Source organism: Tiliqua scincoides, chromosome 6 (genome assembly GCF_035046505.1).
Source record: "Tiliqua scincoides isolate rTilSci1 chromosome 6, rTilSci1.hap2, whole genome shotgun sequence".
Classification (NCBI taxonomy): Eukaryota; Metazoa; Chordata; class Lepidosauria; order Squamata; family Scincidae; genus Tiliqua; species Tiliqua scincoides.
The window spans coordinates 68,175,025-68,188,280 of NC_089826.1; the positions used below are offsets into that span (position 1 = coordinate 68,175,025).

Here is a 13,256-nt window from a genome sequence, read left to right on the forward strand (position 1 = left end):
TTTTTACCAAATGGCTGTTGACTGGTTTTGTGAGGCCAAGTCGTCTACAACTTGGTTTCTGTTGGAAATTTTAAATGAACATTCTGATTCAACAATTCCTTGATTAGGTTTTGGGATGAACATGCAATAAACCTTGAAGGGAGGAGGGCAAAGGAGCCAAGTTGCCTTCCTTGAGAGAAAGAAGGGTAGGTCATTGGGGAGAGGGAGAAGGAAAAAAAAAGTGGCCCAAAAAGTTACCTGACCAGCTCAGCAACTTTGTAGTGGTCAGAGAGATAGAGGAGGCTGGAAAAAAAGAGGTTTGCCATATTACTGATCCAGAGTGCCAGCTGCTATGGTGGTTCTCAGCTTGAGGCTAGAATGGGAGTGACTTGATGCAACACCGCTGAGTTATTGTTCCACAGACCAACATGCAGTGGGCAGAGGGAGAACGAACAACAGAGTAAACAGCATGAGACTCTGAACCCAAGCGTTTTTATTGGTTTTTGCCCCATATGATTCTATGGGATTCTTAAGTGGGGTAGCTCAGCCAGAGAATCCTCTATTGCAAGTCAAAGATCCCTACTACATTCTGCCTTTGTTTTCCCACCTGGTTGAGGGTGCTGTAATTCATTGGATTGTTCCTAGGCAGTGGTGTAGCTAACCATCCTGGTGCCCAAGGCAAAGTTCAAAGTGATGCCCCCCATGTCACTCTTGCATTTTTTAAATTGAAAAAAAATCTACTGCTTCCTCCCACCCCTAGTTCTCTTATTTCTCACTCCCCAAGAGGCGCAAGCGGTGATTGGAGTCTCTGACCGCTCTCTCCCCTTGCTCTGCTGCCTCCCCCCACCTCCAGCCCCATACTGCTTGCCCCCCAAGCCCCCTGGTCACCCCTCAAGCCCCCCCAGGCAACCTGCAGCCCAGTGCAATTGCTACCCCTACATCCCTTCTAGCTACACCTCTATTCTAGATTGGAGCTCAGTCATGGCATTGGTGAAAATCTTTGGAGGTTTGAAACTTTTGTGAAACAAGAGTTGTTTTCTCCAAACTCTCATGAATCTAGGAAGATAGCTTTGGTCACAAGACACCAAATATGCTGTTTCAGCAAAATTTGAAGCTGGAAGGCATCTATATTTCAAAAGAATGAAAATTCTATTTACATTTTTTGAGTAAGCAAGTCTCCATTTAAATTTGGAGTATTAGGCTCCATGGATTAGCCTGTGTGTGTATGTATTACATCGTTCAATGAAAAATGTGGTCTTCCTTGCCTCTTGCTGTCTATGGCCTCTTGCCATAAGTCTTGTAACAGATTAACATTGCTGGTCTGACAGTTTGTTCTCCAGGCAGGCACCAACCACCAAGTGGACATATATCTCCTGCATGTTTTGAATTAAGGGAATTAAACAAAACATCAACTGTGTAACACATTTCTGACAAAATTTTAAAAAAAACCATCTGCCCTTATAGCACACAAACGCACAAATTGCTTAATCATTTGTATATTTGTTAACCTTAAAATAGTGATATGGGAGAGCACAAATAAGAGAAGGAGAAAGAGAAAATGCTGAATGTTGTTGGTAGATCCCTAGTTGTATAATACTGTATTTTCATATACGGTTGCACCCCTATAATGTACCTTTTGATGTTTTCAACTTATGTTGTGAAATATTGAGAAAGCGATCTACAATGCACTGTAATCCTCATGCATCTTACTTTCAATCCTTTAGGTGAGCCCATTGCCATGTCACGCTGCAAGACCCTACTCCTGTGCAAGATTTTGTGGAAGACTGCTTGATTGTCAGAACCATACTTGCATGAAACAATGTCATAAAGTTACTGGCACAAATGATGATGAGGGTGTCCAAAAGGTAGGTTTAACTTTTCTTGCAGCAGAGCAAAAGCACCTTGCTCTCAGGAACGACAAAATGTGACTTGATTTAATGGTCTTTAATAGATTTAATTTTTATTCTTATCTACTGATGGTGGGATGTAAATCTTTGAATAAATAATAATAAAATGATTTAGATAAGTCATTTAAGCTTTAATTTAGTTGAGGGGGGAAAAGGCAAATTTAAAGAATTTACTGAGTCAAAAATTCCTGTATATTATTTAGGTACTTCTTAAATTAAAACAGCAGTTCTCAAACTCCCAGGGAGCTCGAGAACCACTGTAAGTGTGTGTGGGGGTGGGGGGAAGGCGGCAAAGTGATCCCCAGAATTGCATTGCTAAAGGGGGGGCACAGGTACTGGCATGTACTTACCATTCCCTGCAGCAGCCTCCCAGGGGTGCGGGGAGCCCTGCGCGACCCTCCACAGGGCTCCCCAAGCTTTAGAAATTGAAAGTGAAGCAATCGCAACCTACCTCCGGTTTGCAATCACAACTGGAGGTGGGGCGTGATCACTCCACTTTTGTTTTCTGAAGATTGGGGAACCTTGTGGAGGGTTGCACAGGGCTCCCCGCACTCCCTGGATGCTGCTGCAGGAACTGGTAAGTACATGTCAACCACTGCGTCGCTGCCTTCCCTCCTCGCCCCTTAAGGGGTCAGAGTTCACGGCCCTCAGAGTTCAGGGCGTTGTGACACCCCAGTTTGAGAACCACTGAACTAAGAGATTGGAATCAACATTAGGAGTTTTTGTTCTTTTGAGTATTCTTTTATTTTAGTGTGACCCCCTGACCCCTCTCCTTTTCTTATTACTGATCTGCCTACGCATACTTCAACCAGGAATGGTAGTGGTTACTAGTTGGGTGTTCTCCATGTGATGGAAGGTGCTTAGGTTAGCAACACTCATGCTCTTTGCAAGGTAGAATCATAAATGTTTATAATCCGAATACTGATCCTAAATGATACTTACTTGGGACAAAATAGGAATTGATGGATAATACCTTTGGTGATTTACTAGCCTTTAGCCCCATGTGTTTTTTGGAGCAGGAGTAAATTTGAGAAACATGCAAGGTGTGTTTGCCATGCTTTAATATGGAAAGTTCAATAGGATAATATGACCTCTTATTAGATATTTATCTATTCCATGGTTATATATTTTTCCTATACACAAATGGATAACTTTAAAAATAATTTTAATCCCAAATTAGCCATTCATACAATTATTTGCAATATTTTCCATTATTTGCAAAGAATGTATTCAAGCTAAGGGCGAAAAAACCGGGCAGGTTTTTTTTTTTGGCAAACCTGCCTTAGGAATGAAAGCCAATAGCAGTTTCCTTTTATGTGTATGTGTCTCTAAATAACTGTCATTCCTTAATGAGATTTTTTTTTAAACTACTGGTGGAAGCAGCACTTTGTTTCCCGGACAGTGTGCTAAAGTAGGTTAGAATCTGTTAGGCAAATTACCCAATTGAAATAATTTTAGACCTAGTTACAGTAAATACAAATAAAGATATGTAACCTTTTAAAGGTTATTCTCTATCTATGACACTGAATTGCATGTGTGAGAATTATATTATTACTGTGGTATGTACCTTTTCAGCTTTGTGTAGAACAGATTCCCATCCGGAATAACTAATGTTTTTGAAGACATTACAGGTATAAAATCATAGGCTCACATTGAGAAGAATGTTTTAAAAATGCTTGTATTGTCATTCACAGCTCCTTAATACAGCATACTTTTGGCAGAAGCTAAATACAGAAAATGTTCTAAAATGGTGATTTGTTTTTAAGCTTCTCACATCAAACGTATTTGAATAGTGGCACCTTGTGATTCAAATTAATGTTTGCTCAGTACTTTGCAGATGAAAAGCAATAAAGAAATGCTTGCTTTGTGCTCAAATACCATAGTCAGGGTTGCATTATAGTTTTGTTTTAACCTTTCTGAGATTGGCATTTGGTGGCATTAAAACTTCCTTGCTCAGTCTCCATGTAATGTCAGCTCTTCTAATTATTCTGTTGGAAGTTGTTACAGAGCAGTTCAGTTATTTCTGAATTTAAAGTACGCTTGTATAATGCTATGTACCATTTACCTAAAACTCACTTATATCCTACTCTTAATCTAGGAAGCTCCTGAACTGTATACATAGTGATCTCATTTTCACAATACCTCTTTTAGGTATTCTAGGCAGCGTAATTAGCCCAAGCCTGTCCAGAGAGCTTCACAGTGGCATGAGGGTTTGAACCTGAACCCATATCCATCTTAGCTGAAGTCCAAATTTCTATTCTCTGTACCAGACTGGAATATATGTTGTTGAGGGAATAGCCCTGTATTCCCAGCGCCATGACAATGAAAGATGGCACTCCAATACGTATGCACAGATAACACGTGTCTTTAATTGTGGCAAGCGTTTTAAATGTGACAAAAGATATCTCGTCTGTTCATCCATGCTGGCAGGCATAGGATCATCTCTGCATGCATATTTTAGCTTATGCCATCCCTCTACAGTTGGCTGGCTGCATTTACCACTCTGTGTGTGTCTTGAGATAAGAGAATAACAAGTTTTGAAGGTACATGAGAAAGGGGGAGGGATCAAGCTTGCATCAAAATGGGATTTCTACAGAAACGTTGATTATACTGCCTGTTGTAGTAAGTTTCAAATAGATCAATTTCTCTGTTGGGGAGTTGATTTCCTGAAAATCTAAGTAAGCAAGTTTGTAGAACTGTATACAAAATATTCTAAACCTATTTTAACTAATACAGGTTATAATAAGAGGCTCATTATAAATTTCCCGTGTACCAAGCCACCTTGATGGCTCTTATTTACCAGATCATCAAGATGTTCATATAAGGAACCAGAGGAGATAATTTAGTTTGTTCTTTGTTGCTATCGATATTATTTGGAGAATAACATTAAGACTGAGTGTCTAAACAGTCAATGATTATTTTAACCAAATACATGTACTGTAAGTAGAAGTGTGAATCAGTAATAATAATGGACATTTTTGCATTGTTTTACAAATTATACAAACTGATATGCATGATTCTTCTTGCCTCTATATATTTTGCAAAAGACAAAAAACATTGTGACACTGAGTTACATTCAGAGTGCAGCGAAGCTCACAAACACACTTTCTTCCTCAACTGCAGCCCCAGCTCCACCTTCAGAAACCAACTGTGAGGCTTGTGCAAGATGCCTCTGCCTGGTTTCTAGTGACTTTTCCCACTACTGCTGTGCCACATCCCACATCACATTTGAGGGGTCCCCAAATGCTCAGGAATGGTTTCAGAAGTGGGGGCACGGATGGATAAATGGACATGTCTGATCTGCAAACTTACTTGCATATGTACTTGGGTGCATCCTGTTATTTTGCTAAAGGGTACAACTAATGTCAGTGTCCAAATAGCAATGGTTCTAGTAGAACATCTTGATTGATAAATCTATTCCAATTTTAAAAAGATTTAATTTTAATTTTGATGATGATTCTTTTAATTCTTTTAATTTTAATTTTGTTAATTTCAGTTTTGATGATGATTTCTGAGCCTATCTGCCTTTCCATTCTAGAAGTCAGAGTGGATAAACTTGACCACATATGGTATGCCTCAGCGGTTTTTCAACCAGTCTTCAAAAAGGGGACTTCTTCATGTTTCTGTTTCAGTCCCTAATATGATTAAACTCAAACTTAATATGATTTAAAGTAGAGGCATTTGAAAATGGCGTTATTTTACTCCGAGGTAAACCCATTGTGTTCAGTAAAACTTAGGCTGTAATCCTATCCTACTCGCTGGAAACAAGCACCTTTACTTTTAACCTTTTATTGATTATTAGAATGTGCCATCTCTTCTGTGTAGCCAAATAAAAAGCAATACGGTGAGCATAGTAACTGATAAGCAGTAGTTTCTCTAACCTGCTGTCCTTTCCTAGTATGCTTGGACCTTGGCACAAGTCCATCACTTGTGTTTGTCATTAGCTTATAGTACATTTCAGCATCAACAGTTTTTTACATTTTAAGCTCATTTTTGTAAGGAGATGGTGAGTGTTCTTCTGCAGTAGACCTTCCTATGCTATTTTTAAAAGCGTTTTCTCAATAATAGAAACGTATTACTTTTTGAGAACAAAATGTAGTTTACATATTGATTTGTTTTTACATGAGTGAATTGCCAAAGAACGAATAATGCCATCATTTTGACTTTTACTCTAGGAAAGTCAAGAATGTTCTCAGTGTGAAGAAGAATGTTCCAAGCCACGACCCGCTGGCTGTCCTCACTCATGCCCTTTGCCTTGTCACCCTGGGGAATGCTCACCATGTGCCCAAATGATTCGGATGAAGTGTCACTGCAAACTCATAAGCCTGTACATTGAATGCATGTATGTATTACATACATTAATTAAAGGAAACTTGACTTTGAAAATTGTAACATTGCTGTGCTGTTATGTATGTGGCTGAATTGTGGTGGGGATTCTCCCCCCCCCATTCCCAGGTGTTGGAAATGAACAGAGAGCCCTATTCAGATCAGCAGAATTGAACACACACACACACACCCATGTCCTTTGTATCGGATGTCATGTTGAAATGGGCCAGTACACAAGTGTCCAATACATGTCCATCCAGTCCAGGGCAGGTAGGCAGGATTGACCCTACTTCCACAACAATGTGCGTTTTGTACAATTTGTCATGTCTAAAGGGGCTCTGAAGGCATCCTATTCAAATGATGGGCTGAAGCACAGTTTCTTAGGCCAAATTAACTTAAACCTGGGCTGCTTAATGTAGATCTAGGAGGCTAGAAGATGGGGAAAATGTGGACTCTAGATCACACTGGCTAATTGAGAAATGTCTTCCTCTTTGGTTGCCATCTTGTATATTTCGAGCCTTGCTGTTATGTACCCTGCTGACTTTTACTGGCATGTTGGCCCTGTTTTAAATGGAACAATTTGCTGCACATACCAGACTTGATAAACAGACACGAGGGTTGCCCTAAGGACCATTCTAAATTCCTGATCCTTTCCTTTGTACATAGTTAATGGTACAACTTTATACTCTTAAGTCTGTAGGAGTATGTAACCATTTACCGTAAACAGTTGCTGAGCTTTAAGGCATTTCTGGTGTTGGTTTTGGGGCTGCCTACAGCCCTTGTGGGTACAGGATAATATGGGATGGAGCACTGATATGCAGTCTTGGACTAATTTCAGTTATGTCCTTTGTCCTTTTAAAAACTCTTTCCCACATACCTGGTTTCAATATATACAGTTGACCCTTGGTTTCTGCAGGGAATCTGTTCCACAACCCCCCAAATACCAACATCTGATGGTAATGAAATCCATGGGTGGGGGCAGGGTTGTGGTGTTACAGGGACTCACCTGGGTGCCGCACTGGGCCCTCCAGCAGTCACGCTGGCCTCCCAGCATCTTCAGAAGGCCCCTTGGACGTAACTAGAAGTCACTTCTGGCTTGTGTCCACAACTTCCAGTTGCATCTAGGAGGCCTTCTGGGCCAAGACAACTGGATAAGGAGGGTCCATTGTATCTGTGTTTTGACATAATCAAGGCCAAACCCAATATTATGGTAGCACAGTAAAGGTGTTGTTGATCTTTATTCTGTAAAGTGTGATGTCAGAGTGCAACATAAGTAGGGCATATGCGGAACCCTTTCTTTACCTGTAGGCCCCCCCATTATTTAGCAGGGGGATCACTTCTGCTCTTAGACTACCTCTGGAAGAAAAACAGCTAGGGAGAAGTGTTTTAAGACTGAAGAGCATGAATGGGGGATAGGTTTAGTCCCCTGCTTGTCAATATTACTTCAAAATACCCCACTCCTAAACGATTTATAATTTGTTTTAGAAATCAACAAAACCCAAATTTTGACACATGGGTTGTGCTGCCATAGACCTCTACTTCTGATCATGAGTAACACTTGGATAGTTTGCAGTATCTTTAAGTCCAGGGATGTCATGCATAAGGCCTGTGGGCCGGATGAGGCCCCTGGAAGCTCTTTATCCGGTCCTCGAGCTCTCAGTACCACCATCAGCTAATCTAAGCTGCTAAGCTGTGCTGAGGTGTCACTGCAGAAAGTGCAACCTGCATAATAATTGGACTCTCTCATATCTTGAAAATATGATTGAGTTTTGTGTATTTTTTCTTCCATCATTTGCAGCTAAGTTCCCGAAGTAAGAAAAAGTGCTTATTTCTGGTCATAGCCTGCTTAATGGCATCACTTCCAGCTCTCAGCAGGCATCATGAATGCTGTTCAACCCTCTGTATTAAACAAGTTTGGCACCCCTGTTTTAGTCTTTTCAGTCTATAGTCTTTTTTCTTTAAAATCATAATATAGTATTCCTTAGGCTGTTAATAAATGCTATTAAGCTGCTAGCAGCAACTACAAGCATTAGTGTAGTGCAGGGCTTTTCAGACTGGGGTGTCATGACATCCCAGCCTGTGGTCCCTGGCCTGGGCAGAGGCAGGGAGGAGGCAACGGCGCGATCCCCAGGATTGCGCCACTCAGGGACCTGCAGGGGCTTGGCTGTACTTACCACAGCCAACTGCAACCTCCCAGGGGTGCGGAGACCCTGTACGACCTTCTGCAGGGCTCCTGCAGCTTCAGAAGTGAAAGTGGAGCGATCGCACTCCACTTCCACAAAACCGCTGGTGTAGTGGTAAAGCATCCCCAATACAATACAAAGTACTACTTATTATGAGAAACTGAGCTAAGATAAAAATTTTAAAAGTTCATCTATGAGTAACTTTGTTGGTGTTTTTATTACCTTTGTTTTTATTCAGAAAAATCACTTCTGCTGACTCAAACGACAAGGTTGAACTTGGTTCTTGCAAAAATCAATGTCCGAAAGAGGTAAGCTGTGAATTATAACTAAACTTTATAGTTTCAGAATATTTAAGGAAAATCAAAATTTTCTAATTTTTTTTTAAACATAATTGTTTCCCTTACAGTATAGGAAGCCCCCTCCTCACACCAGCTGGAGGTAGGGTCCATTGAAATCATTAGAACCATTGGTCTCCTCAGCGCAAGGACTGATAGTTACCCTAGTCCAGTGGTTCTCAAACTGGTGGGTTGTGTAACGCTTTCCCTGCCCTTTAAGGATTGGGGAAAGAGGAAAGCAGAGAATTGATCCCCAGGATTGTGTCCCTAAGGGGGGTGCATGGGGGGTGCTTTCACTTACTTGGACTCAGTGAGGGCTGCAGGAGGTATGGGAAGCCCTGCACAGCCCCCAAGGCTTGGAATCTTGAAATGAAGCGATCGCAAAGCACTTCCTGTTTGCAGGAAGTGCATTGCGACCACGCTGTTTCAAGATTCCAAGCCTTGGGGAGGCCTGTGGAGGGTTGTGCAGGGCTCCCCACACCTTCTGCAGCCTCCAGCAGCCTTCCCCAGGATTGCATCCCTGCCTTTTGCAGCCTCCAGCAGCCCTCCCTGAGTCCAAGTAAGTGAAAGGGCCCCCCTTAGGGACGCAATCCTTGGGATTGCTTCCCTGCCCTTGCCCTTCTGCCACAAGGATTTACTGAGGGAGTAAAGCTCTCTCAAAGTTTGAAAACCACCTCCTTGTTCATATAACTGAGCAAATTAATTATCTTATGATTGTCAGTACTTTGTCTCTGAGGAAAAAATGTTAATGTAAGCTAGTGAATAATGCCCCTTCCTCTCCCAGGAAACAGGATATTCACAGGTAAGGGAATTCTGTAATTCTTGATATGCCAGTATCAGAAACAGTTGATGCCAAAATAATGAGGTACTAAAAAGTGTGTTCTTGATTGCAGGGGCATCCGCAGTTTTTATTGTGAAGTAAACTTGGGTTCTCTGCTGGGATCTCCATGATAGGGTTGCATTAATTACTTGTTTTAAAATGAAAAGTAGGGATTCTTTTGGTACAGTGCACCTCATTATGGATTATGATTTACTTTTATGATTTTGCTACTAGAAACAGTTTCTTTTGAGGAATTGCCTCTGTATAATGTAATTTGGCAAATTACTTGCTTGGAATTGTACTGTTTTATTATTCCAGACTAGGTAATTATGACAACTCATTCTGTATGCATGTGTGTGTGAAGCCACCTAGCCTCCAGGCCTGTATTTCTCAGCCAATGGTGTAAGTACCGTCGGTGGTGCATGGCCACACAGATGATTGTGCATGTGTGTGAAGAGCCACCATGGCCACAGGTACTGCATGACACTGCTCTGCCTAGCCAGACTCCGCCAAAAATAGAGACAGTTGAAGCAGCAGTATGTCGGCTGTAAGGTGTGGTGGTGCAGCAGCCCAGACCATGCCCTTCAAAATATGTTGCACATCAGGTAAGCAAAGAAGGCAAGACCAGCAGCAACGGGGGGACGGGGACCCTCTGTTGCTTTAGAAGCAATAATGCATTGAATTGTCCATTCCTGTTATTAGCAGATATCCCTAGAGGCAGTGTTATATGTGCAAGAAGCTTTTCAAAGGAGCCCATCTGAGTCAAGGGGGGAAGGGGCAGCTTCAGACTCCCACCTGAAATTTAAGAGACAGGCTCTGCTCTGACCTGCCAGTACAGCCACGCTCATGGGAGAAATGGAACAGATGCTGCCTTGTTTTTTTGCGCCTACACATGCCACTCTTTTAGACCCAGAGGAGAGAAGCTTCTCTCTCTCTCTTTGCAGGACTGATGCAGGCTTGGAAAATGGTGGCACCCACTGCCGGAATCCAAGATGGCACTGCCCAGCTTATTTTGCCAGAATCCAAGATGGCATCGCCCAGCTTTTGCGACCCACCCAAAATCAGGTCACGACCCACCAAGTGGGTCGCAACCCACAGTTTGAGAACCTCTGCTCTAGCAGATTAACAGTGCAATCCTGTCTTTTACGTGAGCTGGTGTGGCTGTCTCTGTGCCAGCTCAGAGTGCCTGAAATGTGCCATAAGGCACGTTTGTGTCTACTTGAGAGCTGACTGGGCTAGGGTGAAGGACCTTGCTGGCTTGGCAGCGCCTGATGGTGACTCTGTGCTGGCTAACAGGCATATGCCAGGTGGCATGGAGATTGGGAGAGGGTGGTGGGAGGGTGTGTTGGAGGCAGGGAGGGGTGTTTTGGGTGGGGGAGGGTGGGATGGGGAGGATCAGTCCTGGGAGGTTATAGGAGTTGGCAGAGGCCTCCTCCACCTTATCCTAACCCCATATTAGCAACCCTACATGGGCTTCCTGGATTTGTGCCAGCTGGTACAGATCAGAGGAGCCCCATAGGTGTGGCTGAGGCTTTACTCAGGATAAGGGAAAAAAATCCCTTTACTCTGAGGAGCCACCTCCTATGCTGCTTTGGATGCAGTGCAGGCCATTAGGATTGGGCTGCCCAAGACTCAACAATCACTGTAACATTTTGGTGAGTTGAACTGATTTGGTTTGGCTACAGTTGTATTTGATACAAAAATAATTTTATTGTCTGCAGGAAGAGTTACTTGTTCCACATTTCCTTATGCTTTAGGGAACAAGCATAGTTTGATACTGCCACAGACACTGTTCAAATATTTAAACACCTTGCAAGATAGATTTTTATTGCAGGAACCAAACATCTGATATGACTGTTTAAATCCATATGCAGAAGGCATTATAAATATTTAGAATAAATCTAGAAGATAGTGTCATTTCTGATACATTATTTTGTTTCTTGTGATTTTGACTTTTTATAAGTCAGCAAAATTTATTTGTTACAAACCAAAAATTTCTGTTTCAGGAATGGTAAACATCACTGATCTCCCCTTCCCCCTGCACCATCCAAGTATCTGTTCTTGAGAGTCTGTTAGCATAAATGAAGAATAATGAGAGTGCCAACCAACTGAAAACTGTTCTAAACATTATTCCACTTTGGAATAAAACTTTGAATATGCTATCGTTCTGCATGTTTGATTATAACTGCAATGTATAGAATGTTGATTGAAAGGATTTTGTCTTGCAGCTTTTCACTGTATATTTCTTACATTGCTTTACCAACTTTGTTATGTTCTTTGAGATGACAACTAAGGCTTCACAAAATGGCATGGGGTGGCCCTGTTGCTCTTTGCTTTTGACAAAAAGAATTGGGCTGAATAGAGTCACAGTTGTCAAAGACACTTTTATGTAGAGAAAGAGAACGTTTTTTAAGCTCACAAATTGATACAGGTATTTATTAAGTGGGGCAGAGTCGGAAGCTGTTATTTATTGGTAATGGTAGTATTCTCTTGGTGCCTGCAGCATTTGGACAACCATGTCCAACCTGGTAGTCATAATAGAAAAAGACATGCAGGAAACATGGAAGTATTGCATGTTTCCTAGTACAGAATATAGTTCAGCCAATTTGCAAAATGCTAACTATCATATGTGGAAATTTTCAAGAGAAAAAATGAGAAGTAAGAAACGTGTATTTATTTTGTTAAAACTAGTTTATGTAAGAACTTTTGGCACCATAGCTTCCAGTATTTCAAAGAATTAGGAGCTGGGTGTGTAAGAAATAGATATAAGGCAATGGAAACTTAGCAATTGTTATTAATTTAGTGGATTATTGCTCCTTTATGACTCACTTAGTTTTTTATATATAGTGTGGAGGAAAATTGTACTCAGATCAGATTTTTCTTCTGTGTTGTAGCTGCTCTGTGGCCATCGATGCAAAGAAATCTGCCATCCAGGTGACTGTCCTCAAAACTGCAGCCAGAAGGTCAAGGTCCGATGTCCTTGCAAGAGAATCAAAAAGGTTAACATCTTGTTGTATTTGAAACGCTTTATCTTCTTTATTTAAAAGATTTGTTTCAGTCTTTGATTCCATATAGCTGGTTCTTCCTCATATCAGTACAGCATTGTCAAGAACTGCTGTGGAGCTAATAGAATTTTTTAAAACCAAAGGATTTTTAAAATTAAGAAGTACTAATTCAGATATTAACTGCACAGTCTTCAAATATTTGTAATCGTGCAATTGTGTTAAATGTGTTCAGACTTCAAAACTCTGCTGGGAAATATGTGATTTAGTTTAGCTCAAGTATGATCCAGAGTAAAGAGAGGAAATATGTTTTCCTGATGAGTGATCAGGAAAAGGCATATTTAATTACATAAACGATTGGAACAAGAACGCATGTTAGACTTGTAAATCCCTAATGTATTTTACAGCAGACGTTCTCTAAGTCTCAGTGCAGCTGTGGTGTCATCATTACCCCTGAAGTAGACAATATAATGGATAAATGACTTCCCCTTATATGACTTTATCAATTTTTTTGCCAGAAAGCATGCATTTTCATTTTCAACAGTATTATTCTGAAGAGGAAAAGTAACTCAAAAATTTATTGATTTTAATAATAAAATTAAATTTAAAAAGCACTCAAAAATTAATAAATACAATGGGCCCAGATCTGCGGATTCGGGATGTCCTGAACCTGTGGCATCACCTGTACATGGACTCTGAGAAGT

General features: G+C 41.1%; 1 protein-coding gene across 1 annotated transcript in view; it reads left to right on the forward strand.

The window, feature by feature from the left end:
- NFXL1 (nuclear transcription factor, X-box binding like 1) overlaps window positions 1-13,256 on the forward strand; it is a 55,207-nt gene that overhangs the window by 30,089 nt on the left and 11,862 nt on the right. The window contains exons 16-19 of the mRNA XM_066632038.1: window positions 1,704-1,844; window positions 6,062-6,228; window positions 8,634-8,703; window positions 12,445-12,549. Coding sequence (XP_066488135.1) covers window positions 1,704-1,844; window positions 6,062-6,228; window positions 8,634-8,703; window positions 12,445-12,549 — 483 coding nt within the window. The remainder of the gene's footprint in view (window positions 1-1,703; window positions 1,845-6,061; window positions 6,229-8,633; window positions 8,704-12,444; window positions 12,550-13,256) is intronic.